Here is a 22,800-nt window from a genome sequence, read left to right on the forward strand (position 1 = left end):
GGATTCCTAAGATTAGTGGGCAAACTCTGTCAAGGAAGCTGGATCATTACAGGTAGGTAGCCATGTTGGTCTGCCGTAAAAAATAAATAAAAAAAAATCCTTCCTGTAGCCCCTTAGAAACCAACTAAGTTTGTTATTGGTATGAGCTTTCGTGTGTATCTGAAGAAGTGTGCATGCACATGAAAGCTCATACCAATAACAAACTTAGTTGGTCTCTAAGGGGCTACAGGAAGGATTTTTTATTTTATTTTATTTTGGATCATTACAGATTCTCATCAAGGAGCCATTGACAGGTTCCTTGGAAACGCTCAGTTCCTAGGAATGCACTTTGAAAACCACTTGGCTAAACTAAGCCTGAAGTGATCTTTTTTTAATTATAATGAACTTCTTCATTCAGTTGCTGCCTCTATGGAAAGTTTATTTTCCTACATTGTCTTTTCAGTGTCTTTGCTCTTAAATTATTATTAATCCAATGTTTCAAAAGCAATTCAATGAACATCTTCATAATGAATGGTTTCAGAATTTGATGTTGTAGAAAATTTGATGACAGGAATATTAAGCATCTGGTCTATTCATAAAGCATAGCTTTATTCTTGCCTTATCTTGTTAAGCCTCAAGGTATCTAACATAATTGGCATTACCATCTTGCTGCTTAGGCACAGAGTGGCAAAGATCCTAAGTCACTGCTGCTCCCCCTTTCCCAAGATTCCCTCTCTTCTGTACTGTCTCTTATAGTTCCCCCATTTTCCCATTACCACTATTGGCTACATTCTCCTCCTTTTTCCATAGCCATTCATTGCGTCTCTTTTTAAAAGACCAAACCACATGTTACACAAAGTTCCATTATTATTTCCTCCTTTGTTTTATTGTTAGCCAAAGCAGTCTAGTCAGGCTGCTTCTGAGTCTCAGATCCATAAATAGTGATTCTGCTCACTATCCAGTTTTCATTTGTCCTCTGCATTGTGTTTCATCAACCTGTTTCCAAGGCAGGTAGAATAACATCCTTGGTTATATGGGCTAGTTAATAAGGAACATGACAATAATTTCCATATATTTTTGCCTTAAAATAAATAATTGACTTCATGACATTTCATTTCATTTCATTTCATTATTCTTATATATGACCTTAATTCCATTCTAGAACTTAAAGCAGCATATCATATGTAGGCACTGACCCCAACACCAGGGCTTGGTCAACACTTGACGGGAACCTGGCAAAGGTGCCCCCTCCTACATTTGTGCATGTGCAGTGGGCTTTCCTATAATAGATATGCAGCAACAGAGATCTGCACCAGGTGGGTTAGAGCCACCTGCCATTTTACTTATTTATGGTATTTCTTACCCTTCACCCTAAGACCCAGGGTGTGCTACATAAACTAATATACAACAAACAAACAAACAAACAAACAAACAAACCATAAAACAACCACAATAAAATAATTGAATAGATACAACTGATAATAGCATTTTCAGAGAGGACATAATTCAGACTTTATTTCTAATGATGAAATGTGTAAAGTTGTAGTGCCAGGTGCACCTCTATAAGGAGGGAGCTCCACAGTTTTGAGGCAATTACAGAGAAGGCCTTCATTAATTTCCCCCATTGCCCTTGAGCAGCAGTAACTAACATGGTCCTCTCCAGAAGTTGTTAGACTTTATCGCCTATTCCTGAGCACTGGCCATGGTTGCTGGGAGCAGAAGTTGAGCAACATCTGTAGGCACTGCATTGGCTACCCCTGCCCTGGAGTGGCACTAGTTAGGAGCAGTGCAGTAATTTAAATGTTGGGTGGCTGACACATCAAGCCACTGAGTGCAGAAGCTCAGGTTCCCCTCACTGATGGGCCTAATTAGGGGACTGGAGACCCAGCAGGTGCCTGTGTAGTTTCATATGCTTTGGATCATGCCTGTAGCTTTCGAAAGCAATGTTTTATAGCTGTGACATAAAAGTTTAAGATATGAATGGGAGAAGGCTCTCTTTGGATTCCAAATAGGAGCATATACAAGGGGAATTTATATAACATACAATATTTTGGTGGTGGGAAATAGTGTGCTATGTAATTCACATACCTGTGAAAAGGGTCTTATTCCATCCAGATGCCGTTTCAGTGTTGAGAAAAGCTGTTGTGGCACCTTTGTCAACTCTTGTTTTTATTCTTCAATCTTTGTAAACATTATTGGAAGTAATTATTGTAATACGTAAACATCATTGGCTCACATTCTAAGTTGTGTTCATGCATGTAAAAGTGGGGGCAAGGGGGAAACATTGTGAAACCTCATATTCAACACGTTTTGGAGGACCTGGGGTGTGGCAACCCAAAAATACCATAGTTTCTTAACTAAACAAGGGGCTCATGAATTGACATTTGGAAAACCCCTTCTATTTATAGCTTTGGTTTCTGAGCATTGGGAAGCAGAGTATACTGACCTTAGCTAAATACTTTCATTTGTTTATTTAAAGCAACAGTAAACTATGTTGATACAGCTAAAGTGAATAGATCAGTAAAATGGCAGCACAAAGGCAAACAAGAAACAAAGTTGGCCTATTACAGTGTCCGGAAAAGAGAATAAAATGTTACACAAATGGAATAGGTGTCAACAAATGTGTCATTTTTTATTTTTAAAATATGCAATCTATTTAGAAAGCAATCAAGACAATAAAAAAGCATGAAGTCATTCAAGAATGGTCCAGTCCCAGAATGCATTCCCGTATTATTATCATTTAAACCACTGAATAGTGTTAACTTGTTAATGTCACTTAGCAAATGCAACGCGTCTGAAAATACATTTTGCTTATATTGAAGCTGTTTGTCAGGGTAAAAAGATATTTGGGACATGTCACATACCACAAGGAAATGCATTTCATTTTCTTTACAGCACAGTCGCTTGGATACTTTTTGGCCATGGAGGTGGTTGGGGAGGGAGAAGGGAAGGGTGGGGGAATTGAAGAGAGTGGAAATTGAAATTGGTAGGATATAATGTTACTTTGCTATGAGCCATGTTACCTGAATGCGGCATTTTGTAGTGTCAGCAGCTTTTAGCAGCTTTAACTTTACCAATGCCCTTGATGAGGTGCAGAGTTGTCAGTATTCTCGTAAAATTTCCTCAGCGATGGCTTCTTCTGTTCTCTTTATTTCCTTAAGTGAACATCTGTCTAATTGTTCACCTCCATTGCTTTAGTGCTTTCCTCATGCTTTCTCTGTTTCCAGACAATAAACTTTATTTTCTTCATAAGAATTCAGTCTACGCAAGGGTATTAGGCAGCTTGTTTGCACCTTTTAATTTCTGGAATTTTTCCAGGAAGACTTTTTGAAGTAGTTCCAATGGGTTCATCACTGAATCATACAACATAGCGTGGCACTGTGTTCAGGGTTTTTTTTTTTAATCAGTTACCTTCTGTTTATAAACATCTGTCTGGAAAATGTTTCGGGTTTCTTTAGCTCCCCCAATCCTTCGCCCTTTCTCAAATTTTATCTGATGTATAGGATTGTAGATATGCAGGAGCTATACTTTTTGTGAGGTGAAAGGTAGTTATAGTTAGTGTGAAATATACAGTGGGGAATTTGTTTTTTAAAAAATACTTGTTTGTCTGAGCTCATATTGGCTGGTAGCTAAGAGACTGAGGAAGTCCCCCATTAGAATTCTGCCTCTGCTATGAATATTCTAGGTGGCCTGAGGTAAGCAATTCTGTCAGCCTCAGACACACACCCCCCATGTTCATTATGGGGTATAGTAGTACTGAATTACCTTATAGCAGAGGTAGTCAACATGTTGTTCTCCAAAAAAGTTTGGGTTACAACTCCCTATCACCCCAGGTAGCATGGCCATTAATCAGAGCTGATGGAAGTTATAGTCCAACAGCTTCTGGGGAGCACCATTTTAGTTTTCCATGCCTGATAGGGTTGTTGTAGGGATTAAAAAAAAAAAAAAAAAAGGTAAAGGACCCCTGACAGTAAAGTCCAGTTGCAGACAACCGGAGTTGCGGCGCTCATCTCACTTTACAGGCCGAGGGAGCTGGCATTTGTCTGCAGTTTTTCTGGGTCGTGTGGCCAGCATGACTAAACCGCTTCTAGTGCAACGGAACACCAAAACCAGAGCAGCACACGGAAACACCGTTTGCCTTCCCACTGGAGTGGTACTTATTTATCTACTTGCACTTTTGGCGTGCTTTTGTGGGGATTACGTTTAGGTAATATATCTGGGGTGTTTTGAACACTTGAAAGTGCTATACAAATGTTAAATGCTATTGTTAATTTATTTCTTTACCTGCCCTCCACCCTGAGGCTCCAGAGCAGGTTGCAACGATTGAAAGTACAACATTAAAACAAATTATTAGTAATCACTACTCTATAAGTAAAACATATGGTAGGGCCAAATTCTGAAACAGTGGTAAATCTGTAGGAAAAACATGCTTGAATTATTCCAGCTGGGAGATAAATTCCAACCTGCATTATCCCATTATCTTTTTTCTAGATTTGTGAGGCAAACAGATTTAGCATATGGAAACTGATAAGGGAGCGTGTCAGAGGAGATCCATATGTAAGAGTTGGTTCCTGCCAAATGAATATGTACTGCACAGCATGGGTGGGATGAAGGGGGAACTGGAAACCCCCCCCCCACACACCCTGTTCTCCTCAATCACCATCCTCAAGTCTCCTAGTAGGGATCCAAGGAGAAATAGCTGCAGAGAACCAGCTTCAGGAAAGAAAGCATCGTTGGGTAAAGATGCTATTCCATTGTCCTTTATGTCCATGCTACACTTTAATTCCACCCCACCCCAGTTTATATGTATTTGGCATGCCCAAACTCTGTTTCCCCTCAAAGCCATGACATTGATTGTGGCTTTTTTTTTTTTACACCCCTCTGCTTTCTGATATTCAGTGATAGATCTGTCATATTAAGTTTACTTTTATAGAGTACTATTCATGTCAGTAAGGCATTGGATTAGTTCACACATACCGTTCTTCACATCCCAAGCCCTATAGCTTGGACAATCAGATTCATACACTTCCTCTGGATTATTTGTGGGTTGGATCAGGGAAACTTGCAGGCTCTCTTCAGGGAACCCTCAGGCTCTATGCAAATCCTGAAATTGCTTGGCAACTCCCTGGTTTATCATTCTCCGATAAGAATGATGGCACATGACAATAATATTTTCTTCCCTGACATTTGCATGCAAGAAAGAAGATAAGTATAGGTATCAATTCAATACATTTATGAAGATATAAACTGTTAATAATGTAATTTTTATCTTAATATAGGGCATGACAATATAGGGCATGATAAAAAGGGTTTGTGGCAGTAGAGAGATATTGTAAAGGGTGTGACGTTTGAGATGAGATATTTCTTTGTAGGAACTTTTAATATACAACTTTGTATTTATATTTTCATACCTATATATGCTCACACAATAGAGGCAGTTCAGACTTCATGATTTATTGTAATGCGAAACAGCCAGCATAGTGACTAATTGTAACTACTATGTTTTTGAAACAAGCCAGCTTGATTTGAAGTTGACTTGTTTCAAATAAACTGGTTAAAGGTAATCACAATTTGTTGGAGTCAGTGGGACTGGAACTTTAATTTATTGAGGTAGCAAGGCTCACTGCAGCTTATTTCTATCATTATAAAGTAGTTTATTGTGAAGTATGAACTGGCTCTCTCTCTCTGTCTCTCTCTCTCTCTCTCTCTCTCTCTCTGTGTGTGTGTGTGTGTGTGTGTGTGTGGATTCAGGTAGGTAGCTGTGTTGGTTTGACACAGTCAATATATATATATATATATAAATAAAAATAATTGTCCAGTAGCACCTTAGAGACCAACTAAGTTTGTTCTTGGTTTAAGCTTTCATGTGCATGCACACTTCTTCAGATACACTGAAACAGAAGTCCAGAAGTCTTCTGTTTCAGTGTATCTGAAGAAGTGAGCATGCACACAAAAGCTTAAACCAAGAATAAACTTAGCTGGTCTCTAAGGTGCTACTGGACATTTTTTAAATATATTCTCTCTCTCTCTCTCTCTCTCTCTCTCTCTCTCTCTCTCTCTGTGTGTGTGTGTGTGTGTAGTAGTAGTAGTAGTAGTAGTAGTAACATCTGAACTAACCCATGTACATTGTTTCAGTGCCTTTATGCTGTGAAGCACTATATACATTTGTTAAATAAATAAAAAAATCTAAACCCAATGTTTTCCACATTTCTGTCTATTAGTGCAAAGTATTTTTAAATATGGTTTCATAATTATTATTATTTTAAAAATCTATTTTTGGAATGTTGTGTAAGAAGCTCTGACCCTCTTAAATGGTATTGGAATTTCCCCTCATATTTTTCTGTGAAGCAGCCCATTGTGTTTTGCTTGTAAGTTATCTAGCCTACAAGCATAATGATCAGATATTGATATGCCAGTAGAGCTTTATATAATATTTACTATGTGTGATACAGCATACAGTTTTTAAAAGAAATGTTGTCTTTCAGTCTGAACGTAGCTTCTGGCAGGGCAGACTGCCCAGAATATCAGCAATCTTACAGTTATTACTTCGTGTCATATATAATGTTTTTTTCCTGCAACAAATAAATCTTTTGGCCTCCATGAAAAAAGGAAAAGAAAGAAAGAAAAGAAAATTGTAGTTACTGTATAATAAAAATAAACCACTTGTCATGACTGCAGTTGACATTTATCAGCCTATTTGTGGGTGCTCTTTCTCTCTCTGTGTATAATATAGAACATAATTTGTCACTTTGTAAATACATTCCAGTTTAAATCCCTGCCAGCATCTGTTAGAGTTTGAAGGATTAATGCACAGCACACTGCATGCCTGCACTTTCAGGCCACAGCATTGCTTATGATTGTGAACCCTGGGAGAAATCAGGTCCTCCATCAAAGAGGGCGCGTGTTGTGGTGCGACCTGGCCACCTGACCCAGCGTTGTGGGTGGGTAATCCTTGAACAGCCACAACCCCTGATAGGTGGATCCCACATTGACCAATGGGGTGCCTCAGAAAAGGAGCATCGCGGGACCTATAAAACCCATGCAAGGCTTATAAGCTTCCTCTTTCGGGCTATCACATCGGAACACACACACACCTTTCCTTATATTTAGGGCATGCGCTTGACCTGGCTATGCCATCATGTGTCGCCTGCCTTTGGGGCAGGGGCATAGTAGGAATTTTCCCCACTTGGCTGATTGGCTGGTGCCATTTGGGCTTCGCCTGCTGTGTAGCAAATCGTCACAACTTGTAAGATTGCGGATAGGTTCTGGTTCAGGTGATAGGCGTGCCACGTGACTGTGGCCACGCCTGTGCAATGAAGGGTATTTCGGTAAAGAAATCTAGGGACTCAATGGTTTGACGAACCCCGAAAGGTGTTCAGCCCGTGCCCGAGTCCAGGGGACATCAGGGTGGCTGTTTGGCATTCCCTCCATCAGCCGTCCCTGGTGTTCATCCTTGGCTGTCCTACAAACGTGGCTCTGGGACAGCACTGCCTGCATGGGTGCAGGGAGCTAGTCAAACCAGAACCTATGCAACCACTCAATTGATTGTAATGGATAAAGTTGTGGCCTAAATTTCTGCCAAAAACCAAACCTAATATCTGACTCATGTGTGAATTTATTTATGGGGAAAGGTAAAAGGTCTAAACACGCAAAAATATAGCCTTTTTAAAAATGTGGTTAAACATTTCTGCCCTTTGGCCATTAGACTTCCCAATCCATACTTGCCATCTGTACAAGTGATACTCAATGTAAAAGCCTCTTGGGTTGTGCTAACTGCAACTATGGCTTCCTCCCTCTTTTGCATATGTGCATTCTTATGTGCATGAACATTCAATTTGTTATGTAATTCGTTGTGATTTTGAACCACTCTAATCCTCAGAGGTTTAGAGTGGCCGACAATATTGTTTTCTGAATTTAATTTAGGAACAAACAGGACAACAGATAAAAGCACAATAAAAATAATTCAGATTTTACTTGGAGCATTGGGAAGAAATCTTGGCAGCCTTTCAGCTGGGCTGGCATATGATGCTGACAATACTTCAATAAAACCTCGTGCTGTATTGCATAAAAGCCATGTCCCCCACCATCCCACTGCAAATTTCAATCAAGAAGATTTGAGGTTGGCAGTGTACCATGTTGTGGTGAAAGAAGATTACTATTCTTATATTTGCAAGATTTATAAGTAGCTTTTCAGTTCAAACTTAAAAAGTCAACATTGGTTTTTAAAACAAACAAACAAACAAACAAACAAACCGTAAAATATCTAGATATCAAAACTGCAAACAACAACAGAAGGATTAAATTTCCCCTTTAATGCATGATGCCACATAATAAGATTCCAAAATTTCATTGAACATGGGAATGGATGAACAACCCATGGAAGGGTCCAGTTATGATTGGAAATAAAGCATAAATAAGCACTGTTGGTTTTCTTACTAGTATAGGAGGGAAATCTGGGACATATCCTCTGCTGATGTCAGGGGCTGGTAGGGCTCCAAAGAGTGTGTTGTGGGGGCAGGGGGGCAGGAGAATGACCCAGGAGAGAGGACCAGTGATTTACGGGGTGTTATACCACCCGCAAGGCAGGAGCCAGGGGAGGAGGGAGAGTCAGGGCAGTCTGAGGTGAAAGAAGGCACACAGGATGTGACAGAAGAAGGGAAAGTTCAGGCAAGGGATGAGTCAGTAATTTCCCCACCTTCTTCCACCCCACTGTCTCCTAGAACCAGGAGGGGATTGAGAAGTGAAGAGCAGTGATGACTTTCGTGCAGAAGTCTCAGGTTGCAAGCATGCAATCCATCAGAGGATGGTCTATAAGCTGGAGGAGGGGAGATGCCCTGCTGTTGCTGCAACTGCTCCATAGGGCCCAGGCCTTTGGACAGCTGCCTAGAGGCTATAAGTGTGTGTATCTGGAGCACCATGGAAGCTGCTGTGTTTCACCAATAAGGAGTCAGCTATCAGACACTTGTCTTCCTTAGCTGGGATGGTTCATGACAGATTATAATGTCTCAATAACAACACATTATTCTACACAATTGTTTGAATGATGAATTCACCTTTCTCTTTTCTGCACATTCCTCATGGCTGTACTGTTGTGAAAGCATTCCATGTTCCAAGAACAGTGTGTTGAAACCTGGAACAATAGAATGCTGCCTCCCGGAAACTCTTAAGTTTGCTGTTTGCACTTGTAATGTGGAACTTATTCTTTGTGGTGTTGCTAGCTTTTGTTTTGTAAATTACACACCTTCCAAGTGTACCCTCTGAACCAAATTACACACTGAAAGAATAAATAATGAATAGAAATTTCAGAATACGTAACAGTTGATTGCCAAAAGCAACTTCCCTTAAATCTAGAACCACTCGTGATCTATAATCATTGGAATTTATGACATCAGATTCCACCTAAAGTCCCTATTGAACTGTAGTGCAATTGTACTTAAAGCTGAGGAAACATGCATAAGATCCAGCTTCGTGTTTGTCTTATGTTTGATAACATGCATGCAGTAGCACACTACTAAATAGCTGCTGGACACTTTGAAATGTGGTCTTGGACATGCACCTCTACCACATGCTGAAAACGCCTCCATAGGCATGGAGGCCTTTATCCAAAAAGTACATAATGTCTAAGGAGGCTTAGATCTTACATTTCTCAAGCACCTCTCCACCCATGCTACACGACAAACATATTTTGAGCATGGGGGCTATTAAAGGAGCAGGGAACAGAAAATCCTGTCGAGTGTGCTTAAGCCTGTGGACACTCCTAAATAGCTGCTCCGGATCCCTGCTGCCTTCAGAAACAAGTATTTGTCCAAGACATAAAATGGATCATCTGTTCTTATGTTTTAAGGGTAGGCTCTTTAGGGAAAGGAATGGCACCCTTCTTTCCTTTTAAAGTGCAGTTAATCATGTCCTTGAAACATTGGCTAATTTCCTTCTCACTCAGTCAAGTCCCAGTAAAGATGTTAGGAACATAACTAACAAAAATGCCCACGAAGCTGTTGTTTTAAAGACATGCACTACTTTAAAGCCCTAGATGCAAAATGTGAAATGTCTTTTATGAAAATAGCTGAGGCAGAAAGAAACAGAAGAAAAACGAGTGTAAAATTATTCCATCTACTAAGGCTTCTAATGGTCCTCCGTAAACTATCTCAAATGCTGTAAAGGAACCTATTCTGAAAACAGACAACATATCTTCAGTTGGCCTTAAAGCTTTGCACCATGTGATTCATTTGTCCCATTCAGCTGGCTGAAAGGTAATCTCATAGCATTCAAAATACATGCATGACTTTATAAAGCCTGCCTAACATAAATACTCAAGTGCATGCATTAGGGACTGCAATATTTACAGCCTGAAACTGAAATAAAAGCATTTCCTTGTTTTCATCCATCTTGCATGAAGATCATCATTACCACCTATTGCTGGACATTGTTGACTGTCATAACCAATGCATCAAAGCTGCCATGCTTTATTCTAATGGCATACTCTGGTCTGGATTTAATTTGTGTGTGCTTCCTAGTCTTTTAGGCAAGTGTCAGTTCAGCTTTGATTCTTATGGATTTACATACTGTAGACGTGGGAGAAGGTATTCTGTGCACATTTCTTTTTGGCTTCACCGCCCCTTCTGCAATGTTTTATTCCATTTTTAAATAGGGAGTGTGTGTGTGTGTGTGTGTGTGTGTGTGTGTGTGTGTGTGTACACGGGGGGGGGGGAGCAGAGAGAAAGACAGAAACAGGAAAAAAGTAAGACAAAAAAGAAAAGTAAAAGTAAATCATCCCTCCTTTGCCTCTGCCCTTCCTTGGTTAACCCAGCAAGCTCTGTGTATGTCACATCAAAGTATTAACACACATATGTCCAAGCGTGTCAGATGGGTGAAAGTCATGTTCCTTTATAAGGGCCTAAAGCCTGAACAAATAGAATAAAATTTGGCTGATGCATTCTGACCACCACAATTAGGTATACAGTTAAGTGTTTCTTGGTCTTTTGGCTAAGATCAAGTGTAGCGAGTTAAGTGTTTATAAGGTGGTTTGTCAGAATTGGAGTAAAAAGAAAAGAAAAGAAAGCAGAGCAAATTTGGTGTTGGGTGTGAGTTTATATTTAGTTATTAATGGTTCTTTGGCCAGGGCAGAAAGCCAGCAAAAAAGTGGACAACAGGAGTTAGTGCCCTGGCCAATGGGAATAAAGTCAGAGCTTTGACTGTTACCCTCTTCATTTGCTCAACTGGTGTGATATAGATTTGTATAAGACAGATAAAAGGGACTTTCACATGAAATTTTGAAAGTGTTGAAGTTTAAGAAGTCTAATATAAATGATCAAAATACTTGGCAGCATCAAGCAAAAGAATTGCTGTGGGCATGGGTTGTGTATCAGCCCAGTGGGTGACATTTATAAGCCGCCAAGTAGGTGAGGCTATCAACTGTTGACAAATGAATCCTGTTTGATGGTTATGAATATAATGTGGCCAGTTGTGTAAACATATATTCAAAGATTTTTGAAAATGTTTTACACCTGTGTTCATCAAAGAAATCAGGATTCCAGTCCTTAAATGGCTTAGGAATGGATATAATATTAGACAGCCTCCAAGGTTTTCCACCTAAGGACTTGGCCATCCAAGCATGTTTGGAAATGTTTTTATTAAAAAGGGAACCAATTGAGATTGGAACATTTTTGTAGCATATGGACAATTTGATGGTTTTTAAATGCTTGTTTCTTAATCTCTTCTGCAATCTTTTATTTGTAAACACATTTTATCCCTCACAATTTGTCTGTATAAAAATACGTACAGTGGTACCTCGGGTTACATACGCTTCAGGTTACATACGCTTCAGGTTACATACACCGCTGACCCAGAAATAACGCTTCAGGTTAAGAACCTTGCTTCAGGATAAGAACAGAAATCATGCTCTGGCGGCGCAGCGGGAAGCCCCATTAGCTTAAGTGTGCTTCAGGTTAAGAACAGTTTCAGGTTAAGAACGGACCTCTGGAACGAATTAAGTACTTAACCAGAGGTACCACTGTATTGTTCTTTCATGCAACTGTTTTCCAAGTGTAGGTAACTGAAATTTTCTATTTAAATTGGAGTACATTTTATCTTCTTCTCAACCCTCAAAAGGTGAAATGTTTTGAGTGCTACACTATTTAAGGATATGTTTATGGTGAAAAACACTGTGTTTGTGTGTATGTGGGAGATGATAGATAGATAGATAGATAGATAGATAGATAGATAGATAGAGATATATACAGTATTAGTATAGCAATGGAGACTATAATTATGCAGTCAATTAGCTAATGTCCACTCTGGTGCCTTTTAAAGTACATCTTACATTTCTCCCCTCTCCACAGCACTTATATAAGTTATAGGGACTACAGCATATTTATTAAGAGTCTTCAATTGTGTATAAAACTAGAGCAGACACAAGTAATGGTACTTGCTGAAGGATTCTTTATCATCTATTATTTATTTCATCTCTTTTATACGCCATTATAATAAATATTATGACAGAGAAAGCTTTTATGCTTCAACTTATTGTAGTTCTCCTCACTTCCTTGCAGACCTTCAGGAAAATGTAACCACACTTTACCTATATTTAATGTAAATCATCACTTGCATTAGAATGAAAAATCCCCTATTGGAAAAAAGGCTCCTTCTTCAGCGTGGAGACATAAATGCACAATCATGTTTACTGCCAAACTACTGTACCACGCAGTGTTCATTTTTAAACACTTTTTAAGCTGTAAAGTGAGTACATCACATATCATGAAAATGCTAGCTTTCTGAGTGTTTTCACTTTCTGGTTAAACTTCTGGCTTGATAAGCATTTTTCTAAGTGTGAGTGTAAAATATTGTCAATTATATTCTAAGAGGTTTTAATAGATTTGCTCTATGTAACACGAAGCATTTTCAGAATTAAATAAGAGTGTTATCAACTGCAGTTTTTCCTCAGGAGAAAGCACACAAACAAAGTTTTATATTGGAGGTGGGGCAGATAGAAATTTGGATATTATGAAGCATATGGTTTATATCCCTTTATTTTTCATGGAATGTTTCAAGATACATAATTGTAATTCATAACTTCAAAATAAATGAGATAAATAACAATAACTAGAAGCATCTGACTCAAGGTCATGACAAAACGAAGTTAATTTTTAAAACAACAGTAACAAAAACTTCCTAGCCCTCCTAGGTATGGAGAGAAGCTTGTAAATATGAAGCACGTGTTAACAATGGTCAGATTAAAAATCCAGACATGATAATTTAACTTCTTTTTTTCTTTTTTACAACTTAAAGGTCTGCAATGATTCTATGTGTTTCTCCCTTTATAATTTATCTGTGTTCAGGGTTTGCACTTCTATGGCATAATTTGTCTGGAACACTCAGAAACATCACAACCACCATCATCATTACTTGTGACCTTATAAAGTCTGCTCCTTAAGCTGCTGAGGAAATACCTCTACTGATTCTTACTGCTCTCGATAACCTATGGCCTGATAAGTCTAAAAAGCTGCAGAAGTACTGTACAAATGAGTTTAACAGTTGGAAATAAAGGGACATTGATTATCCTGGCAATGAATGCATTGTTACAGGATGTTTCAGTCCACTGGCAGAACTGACTAGAAACCAATATTCATAGCTTGTATTTGTCATCTGTACTGTATATCACAATTGTCCATTGATTGTATTTCAGTATTTTTATTCTACCCCCAAGTGCGGTTTAGTTATTCCAGCAGATTTCTCCCTGTGAATGAATAGTTGGCATTGGAACCCTCCCCCTCACATTTCTAATATTACAGGTGCTTCCTTTTTGTTTTTGGAGCCAGTAGCAGAAACCTGCAACCTGACACCAAGAGCAAAGGCATTACCTGAGTAATAGTGTGTGGACTTGAATCACTGTTCCCAAGAGCATAGTAACTAACAGCTTGTGGTTTGGTCTGTTGAACTACTTGATGTTTTTTGACCCCTTGCTGTCCTTGTGTTTGTAGCACTATTTTTTATTTTCCCCTTGGAGATGAGAACAGAGCATGAGAGAGAGTGAGAGTAGAGATAACCTCTGTCGCAAAGGAAAGTTGGCAAGAAAAAAGAAACCCATTGGTGGTCAATATTTTGTCTTGTATTTTCATTTTAGTCAAGAGCAGTTTCTGACTGGTGATGATAGCTAACCCTGAGCAGACATGGTATGTTGTTTTTTTAAATATACCAGAGTGGAGAGTAACCAGGATTGCTTCTTCTACCCACTTTGCAATATCCATTGTAGTGTTCAAGGTTGCATCTGCAAAGGCATCCCCAGTGCTTTTTTAAAAAAAATCTTTAGGGGCAATTTCATTTTCCTACTCATATTGAAATACTGCCCCTTAATGAGGCTAAACTTAGATTTACAAAATGTTTACATTCTGCATTAAAGAGTATATAATCTTGATTTCTTATTCTTCCAGTACGTTTCGCCATTTCTGAGTACTCCAGTAACTTCTGTTGCCATTCTTCTTTAGTTGAGACATTTTCTTCTTTCCATCTTTGGGCAAAAATCACTTGAGTGACAGTGGTCGCATACATAATTTTTTTTTTGTATTGTCTCGGCAACTCTTAATCCCATAATCCCCCCCAAAAGCCTCTGGTTTCTTAATAAAAGTTACCTTAAACATTTCTTCCTATTCATTATATATCATCTCCCCACAGGCTTTTACCTTTTACCATTCTAGAGTATCAGTATAGACCCATCATAAGGATTTATTAAGGCTGCTTGTAAGTTCTGTTACCTTATGCACAAATACTGTGATTAGTGTGGTTCATGCATTTTGGTTTCTAGGGTTAATTTGTTATTTACTTGAAAAAAAAAATCAAAATGATAAATACTAATAAAACAACTTGTTATATTTATTTTGTGGTTCATTGGACTAAGAAGACTGAAGGACTCCTTTAGTCTTCTAGCACACATCTGCCCAATTGTAAGGGTAGGTCAGCTGTACATATCACACGATATCCCTGCTTCACAAATCAAGTTTTTTTCAGGAGGTTTTGCTCTGGTTCTCTAACCTCAGAATAACAGCAACTTCTGAGAACAACCTGTCTATCTTTAAAAGTGCTACAAATTGAGAACATAGCATTTGGCACTGTTTTCTTTGCTTTCTGGGTTGATTTATGTCCATTGCAGGGTTCTAATGTTGAACAAGGGAATTTAAATGTGTAACTGTAAAGCTGTTTGGTTTAAAATTATATTGTGATACAAACAAGTTGATGTTGTTTATCTTTCTCCTTCCTGTTCTCTCATTTTAGCACAAAGCCAAAGTAGAAGCAATAACCTTAGACCTTGCATCTCTTCATAGTGTTCAGGAGTTTGCTGAAGCATTCAAATCCAAGCATGTGTAAGTACTTGGGGAGAAGGTTCTGTATCATAATTACTACCACTACATCAGCATCATAATTAGAAATAAATAAATTTATTAGCTGAGCATAATCACTGCAAACTGAGGAACAACAATAGTTATATACAGCTTTTAGGGGATAACTATAGATAACATGCAAACTTTGTAATTGAGCTATTGTATCTTAAAAGAAAAGCAGCATCCAGGCAGGATTTTTTGTGGCTAAAGGGCATTGTTTTTACATGCTGTATTTCTTGACTACAGTTGCAATTTGAACCCTAGAAGTGGGAAAATCCACTTGCTTTTTCACACTGGCTGAATGACAATTTGTAGTGGTTTGTAGGAAAGGGATAAGCACTGCCTCTCTCTTGTCACCTCCCCTTATTGTACTTTGCATGAACCCCGGATGCTTGAGACACAATGCATATGAAGGCTTCTCAGATCAGATGGAAACCTCTTCACTGTTCTCTTGTCTGTGAAGTAATGATAAATAGGTGGTGGCTGGCAGGAGTGGGGCTCCCCTCTGGGGAGCTTCCCCTCTGGGAAGTCTTCTAGATCCCATCATGCTGCTGATGACACCAAGCCCTACAGGACTTCTCGCCATTTGGACATGCACCCCCGTGGGGAACCTTTCCTAAAAATGGTTAACAACTTAGGGGGTCCCCCTGCCTAAAAAAGGTTGACAATTCTGGGAAATGGGGAGGGGCGCCTGAGGGATCTTCGCACCACGGCGCCAAATATGCTTAAGACGGCCCTGACTCAGAGTGAACCCTTTGAAATGAATTGGCATGTTTAACTTACTCCATCCATTTCAATGGGTCTGCTTTGAGGTACTATAGGCTCAGTGAATATGGCAGCTTCCCACCTGATGAGATGTCCAGACCCATCGATTTCACAAATAGGCTGATTGCCTTTCAGTCCATTGATGAAGCCTCAACACATCTTTGGAATATCTTTGAAAAAGAAATTCTCATTTGCAATGTGAGGTATTTGAAAATCTTTACTTGACACTGGCAATTGGGCTGGCTTTTACTTTTTGATCATTTTTAGCTAGATGAAGCCACCTCGGTGAGTGTATGAATTTGTTTAAATGCATGAAACATTGAACTGGATGAACCAATATCCTGACTTGATATAAGGAACCTCTCGCTGTTCTATACCACACCCCCACCAGTTTCCTCCCTCCTCTGCACTCTGCATTCCTTGTTACCTGGGCATGCTCAGTCCTCATTGGATTCCCCATACATGCTGATACCTTGTTTTTGCATGACTCTGTTTGGCTGCTATAGACAATTACCATGTGAGATTGCTATTAGAGAAAGTGATAAGCTAAATGGAACCAGCATGTTCTTCAGATATATTACATATGCTACTGAACACCAATTCCAGGGGCCAATGGTGGGGGAGGACTATTCCTTTCATGCTTTGTTGACTGCCTTAGAGCATTTACTTAGAAACAAGATGATGGACTCAATTGACCTTTGGCCTGTGATTCAGTAGGGCATGTGCTCATTTTTGTGTGTCTTTAAATTAGGCTGCATAATCACTGTTAAGAGACCTATCAATTAAGGCTCCTTTTCTTTTCCCAAAGACTGGAGCAGACAAATAAAATATTCTTTGTATTTTGAAACTCCATAAAGGTGGACATGATCTGCCTTGAAAAGAGGGGCATGGTTTTCAAGAGGCATTTGCTTTGATGCTTTTGCACAAGATCTAACCAGCCATAAGGGGCATGTTGGGTAGATAAGCATGTAAAATATTTATGATTTAATATGTATAGTTAAAATATCTTTTGCTGCAAATAAAGTAGTAAGCATTTTGCAGTTTTTATAGCTTAATGGTTAATGAGAGAATTTTAAAGGGTATGTGTGCACAGTATTTTAATTAAAAAATTAATTTAAAATAATAAAGCCATGAAGAATATTACAAAGGGCAATAGCAATCAATATAATGACCTAGAATTTTAAACAAAATACATTGATTAAAAGCACTCCAGAGGAATAAATAAATAAATAAATAAATAAATAAGAATGGAAATATTTGGCAAATGTATGTGATTGTTTTGACATTTTTTAATAAACCTGAAATAAACCTTATCTCAGTCCTGAACTTTATAAACTAACATGTCACTATGAAGTTGCTCTGTTTCATCATTAACTGCTTCCAAGGGAATTTAACATTTTGGAATGCAACCAGTTAGGCTGTGTATACAACTCATAGCTTACTTTATTAAAATAAGTATGTTAAAAAGGAGGTGCTGACAGTGCAGGTAACCAACATGGGAAATGAGATTAAAAACAAACAATCCAAGAAGTTTAAAATCCCAGCTTTCCATCTTCCTCAGAACATGTTGTGATGCCATTTAAATAATGCAAATATTTGTATTAATCCATTTAAAAATAACACCAAAATAGTACTAGTTTAAGCACTTATTATGACCAAGCTCATCAAAATGTTTCATCATGTTCAATGTGGAGTGAGCAAGTGGACTTTCAGGCCTCTCATGTACAATATTCGGGATAATAATGCTGACAATGCCTGTAGAGTGCTTTGAACATTCTACAGCTCGGCAAATGTTAGGTATGCAGTAAGTAGTTACACACACTGACACACTAACCCAGAGCTTTCCAAACTTTTCATGTTGGTGACATGCATCATATCGCGACACAGTAATTCAGCTTTACTAGCAAGCCGGAGGTTCAACTAACCCCTTTCTAGCCCTAGGAGGAGCGTGGGGAGTGTTCGCACAGCACACTAACATGTTGTGACACACAGTTTGGAAAGCTCTGCAACCCAATTCTTGGGAGAATTCTTATCGGTCCTCATATGTAAGCATAACAGGCTTTTGGAGGGGAAATCCAAGGTTTGTGGAATGATAACAATATCAGCAAAAAGTAACAACAAAACTACTGTAAGGGTGGGGCATCAACCCCAAAACAGACCAATGTGGACTGTGTATGCTCAGTAGAAACATAACGCTAACTATGTTTTTAGGGAGGAGGGGACATAAAACTAGAAAGTGTTCGTGGCATGGAATATCCTGCAGAAGGGTATGACTGACAGGCCAGAACCTTGAACAGGAGCACACAACACCCCAACATTTTGTTGCAGATCCTACTTACTGTTGTGTGTTGCAAAATTTTATAAGGGATTGAGTTACATAGCCAGCACCCCACCCCGATTGTTTTAATTCTTTGTTGTGTTGATTTGTTAGAAAATAAGGAACTTCGATTTTTTTGTCCAAATTTCTCCATTTTAAAGCGATCCTACATGTGCCTATCAAATGTGTCTCTTGTTTAGAAGACCAGTTCCTTTCACATGTACTCCATTGGTGTGGGAGCTGCTTCCTTGCCACACAGTCCCACACTGCTGTATACACACTGGTGTGTAGGACCATTTCTATGGGCAGTTCCCTCTTGGATCTTACACCCCTCCCCATGGAAAAGAGAAATGTAGCAGTTGGGTGGGAAAGAACCACATGACTGGAATATTTGTGGGTCTCCCAGCAATATGGGACCACACTTTGGGGAATCAGTGTGTGTGTTAAAGTTTTTGTCCAAATCCATGAATTTGGAGATTAGTGAACCTATTTCCAAATTAGGAAATAGGTTGTGCCTTCCATAAACAGGAATGCACGTTGTCTGCAAATGGAGGAGACATGGTTTGAAAAAAGAACTGCTTCTCAAGTCAATAGGAGAAGTAAAATCTTGGAGGAAACCTGCTCTGACACAGAATTGAAAAGTCACATTACTGTTTCCATTTACCTTGATGGTGTTTCCTGCTTGGCAGGGGGTTGGACTGGATGGCCCTTGTGGTCTTTTTCAACTCTATGATTCTATGATTCTACCTTTGGGCTTTTCATGATGTTATCATCACAGACGGCTTTTATATGATACATGATATTTTTCTATGGGTCATAACCCCAGGATATGATATATGTTAGTTGATGAAATCTAGATCATGAAATCCTCCTTATCCACTCAAACCCATCCAGCCACAAAGGACCACCTTGGTGCTATTCTGGTGTTTTATATACATAACGATCCACAGCACCTGAATAGCACCAAGGCGGTGCTTTACAATGAGATCCTTAGTGTTCCGTAGTGGAGACAACCTCTGCTGTATGTAACTGGACTTCTAAAATATATAACTGTCCAGTAAGCATTGGTACACTAATGTATAGTGCAAACCTATACATGTGTACTCAAAAGTAAGTTCTATTGAGTCCAGTGGGTTTTACTCCCTAGTAAATGTGTATAGTATTGCCGCCTAAGCATCCATTTGAGATGATAGCTCCAAATTCCCTTGAGACTGAATCCATACAGGTAGCTGCTTAATAGACCTGATAGTGTCTGGCATAGCTCCACTGAATATAGGTGCATATAGGCAATATGTGAGTCCTTGTGGGTAGGGAATCTGTGTTACAATTTGACTATGATACTACAAATCTCCCGCTGCCCCCATTGTCTTACTTAGAAAACAAATGACTTTTGGTTGAAAAGTAGCCCAGTGCCTGTGTTTTACCAACATATGAAAACTATAGGTGACTTACCTACAAGGCAACCTTTTTACTGTCAGAGTGAATTATGTAAGTTTTGAGAATGGAAACATTTCTTCACCAATAAAAGAATGTCTTTAATATGAATTCATTTATTTCAAGAAATCTTTACCTTGCCTTATACATAGCATTCAGGGTGTTTTACAACAGTTTACAAAGCTTTGCAAAAATAACAAGACAATTGTAGAACCCTGCTTAAAAAAAAGAAAAGACAAAGTTGAAACCATCCAAAAATCAAGGGCTATAGCTATTAAAAATATCAACCTGTAGGAGTAGGTCCCAACAAGATACTGGAAATGTCTTCCCACATTCATCATTGTAATTAATTATACCATTTTCATACTTGATTGATTATATATATGTTTTTTTAAAAGGTCTCTCCATGTGCTGATCTGCAATGCTGCTACTTTTTTGGCTCCTTGGGAACTGACTGAAGATGGTCTGGAGTCCACCTTCCAGGTGAATCACTTGGGACACTTCTATCTCATTCAGCTTCTTGAAGATGTTCTCCGTCGCTCAGTTCCTGCAAGAGTTGTGATGGTTTCCTCAGAATCACATAGGTGAGTTCTGACTCAGAACATGCTGTAGGCCACTTAGAGATTTTTATACTATTAAGTGATTTATGAAAGTCCTGAAGCATTTTCTTGGTGATCAAATGGAAAGTGAGTTCAGCTAGAAGTAACCATGCTAGGACATTCTTAATGTTTTAAATTTTTATTTATCATTCTTCACCCACCTCCACCCCCACCCCCATTCCCAGCTCCAGGTCAGCAGGATAGATCGATGGCTTCCCCACTGTCAGTTTTTCTCTTCTGTAATTGAAATGGGCAATAATTAAAGCAAAAGTTTCCATTTTTCAAATAAGAACTTCAGTACATAAAAATAAAAACTAATGGAGTATCCCATGAAATCAGTGTGTTAGAGGACTTGAAACTGATATGGTGGAATAGGATGCTGAATTTAAACCTTGGTACTCAGATGCAAGTCACTAGTCATCTGTGAAGTTCACTTAGTGTCCTCGTTTCAGTCACTCCTAATTGTACCTCATAAGGTTCTTAAGATAAAATGGAGAATGGAGGAACCTTGGCTGAGATCCCAGGAGTCATGTGTCATGTTCTGAGCCTGCACTAGGATTTTTTGGTGTGACTTCCTGCTGCTGCTCCACATCTCCCACCTGGCTGGGAAGCATCTCTACTACAGCATGGGGAGGGGTGCTTGTTACTTATGCTAAAGGTGGTTGTTTGTTTGAAAGGATCCTGTCCTATGTATGCTTTCAGGTCCTTGGAGGAAGGCTGGAATACAGATCTAAATGCTGAGTAAAGGATCCAGCACTGATACTGGATGTTACATTGAGATATGTCTCTCTTAATATTTGTAAAGTCCTTCTTTTTTGAACAATATTAGTATGAATGCAGGTTTTCTGTGTTGTTTGAGCCATTGATTTTGGTAGGAGATGGAAAAATAATTGATTAAATCTGAATGGCACGACCTTTATTGATTTGTCATTCAACAACTTCAATGCCATACAAAGAAGAATGCACAGTTATTCTTACTGAAGAAACAATGCAATTAAGGTCTTTATTGAATGCAATTTTCCTTCTGTTTTTCTTTGTTTGAAAACAACAAAAATTAAGGAGTTGAATATAGGCATTAGCCATATCAATGTAATAATAGAAGTGATGTCTCCAGGATTTTTATTTTTGAAAGCAAGCCTCTTTGATTGAGATTTCAGTTTAAAATGTCACAGTTGCTATTAGAAGTGCAATTTTCTACTGCTCCTAGAAGTCCAATTGACAGAAAAATATGGAAAATTCCATCTGATTTTAGCTGTATTTGTAGCAGTACGTTGAATATAGGAAATGTTTGGTAAAAAGGCAAAAACAAATAAAGATAAAATGTTTAATGTATACTCTGATACATTATTACAAAGCTAGTGCCCCCCAACCCATCTGTAAGAATATCTGACAGATTTTAAAAACCTTTCTTCTGCTTTGTTAAAACAAAGTGCTATTGACTAAGCACATTTTGGGTATGGAGGGTACATAAGTTATCCCCTCCACCCTGTGGTATATTATTGACCTACTATGAAGCTTACTTTTTTAAAATCATGTTTCCCTAAAATGTAACCCCTGGGACCTGGCAGAGAAAGACCAGCCAAGGGTCAGGCTGAACCCCTTTATCACTTCCCAACATAAGGGCTTATGGTTTAAATGATACACTGCAGATAGATTTACTTTAACCATTTTAAATTTATGGCAGCTGAAATGAAAGGAAGCAATTGAAAATGTCCATAATAATCCTCCCTAGTGTTAAGACATGAAACATCTAGTAATTAGGTGGGTTTAAAAAAAAAACAAACTTGGATGGCCTTATCTTTGCAAATCACTCCAGGTTTGTGAAAGCTAGTAGCGGAGTCCCATTACAAGAGAGGGAGGCTACCGCAGGGCAGGCAAGTTTAGCACTAGAAATAAATCTGCCAACTCCAATCACTTGCCAGATGTGGAGGGCACAATGGGATATGTATAAATGAGCTGTTATTTAATGGGAGATTGTGTTGAATTGTCAGCTGCTTGTTTCTCTGTGTATAACGCTGATCTTCAATAGTTTTTCAAACGACAATTTTGCTTTAGAGATACGTCTTCCCTCCCTCTTCCTCCCTTGGCATCATGTGCAGTTTACGTTCATGTTTTTGCAAAGCTTTAAAGCTTGATGAAGTAAAGGCAAAAAGCAAAACAAAACAAAACAACCCCAACATAAAGTTGGAACATTTATTGCGTAATTGGGCAAGATCAGCCAAGGTTTATGGAAACTTATTCCCCAACAAGTAAATGGTGTGATTCCAGACCTAACAACTAAAGCAACTAATTGCTTTTCCATTTGTAGGGGGCTTGTCATGCATTAAATCATACT

General features: G+C 38.7%; 1 protein-coding gene across 1 annotated transcript in view; it reads left to right on the forward strand.

Moving 5' to 3' along the window:
* Nucleotides 1-22,800, forward strand: part of WWOX (WW domain containing oxidoreductase) — a 547,815-nt gene that overhangs the window by 105,039 nt on the left and 419,976 nt on the right. The window contains 2 exon segments of the mRNA XM_033157178.1: nt 15,244-15,332; nt 20,265-20,450. Of these exon segments, the coding sequence (XP_033013069.1) occupies nt 15,244-15,332; nt 20,265-20,450 (275 nt within the window).

The sequence above is a fragment of the Lacerta agilis genome, chromosome 8 (genome assembly GCF_009819535.1).
Source record: "Lacerta agilis isolate rLacAgi1 chromosome 8, rLacAgi1.pri, whole genome shotgun sequence".
In the NCBI taxonomy this organism is placed as follows: Eukaryota; Metazoa; Chordata; class Lepidosauria; order Squamata; family Lacertidae; genus Lacerta; species Lacerta agilis.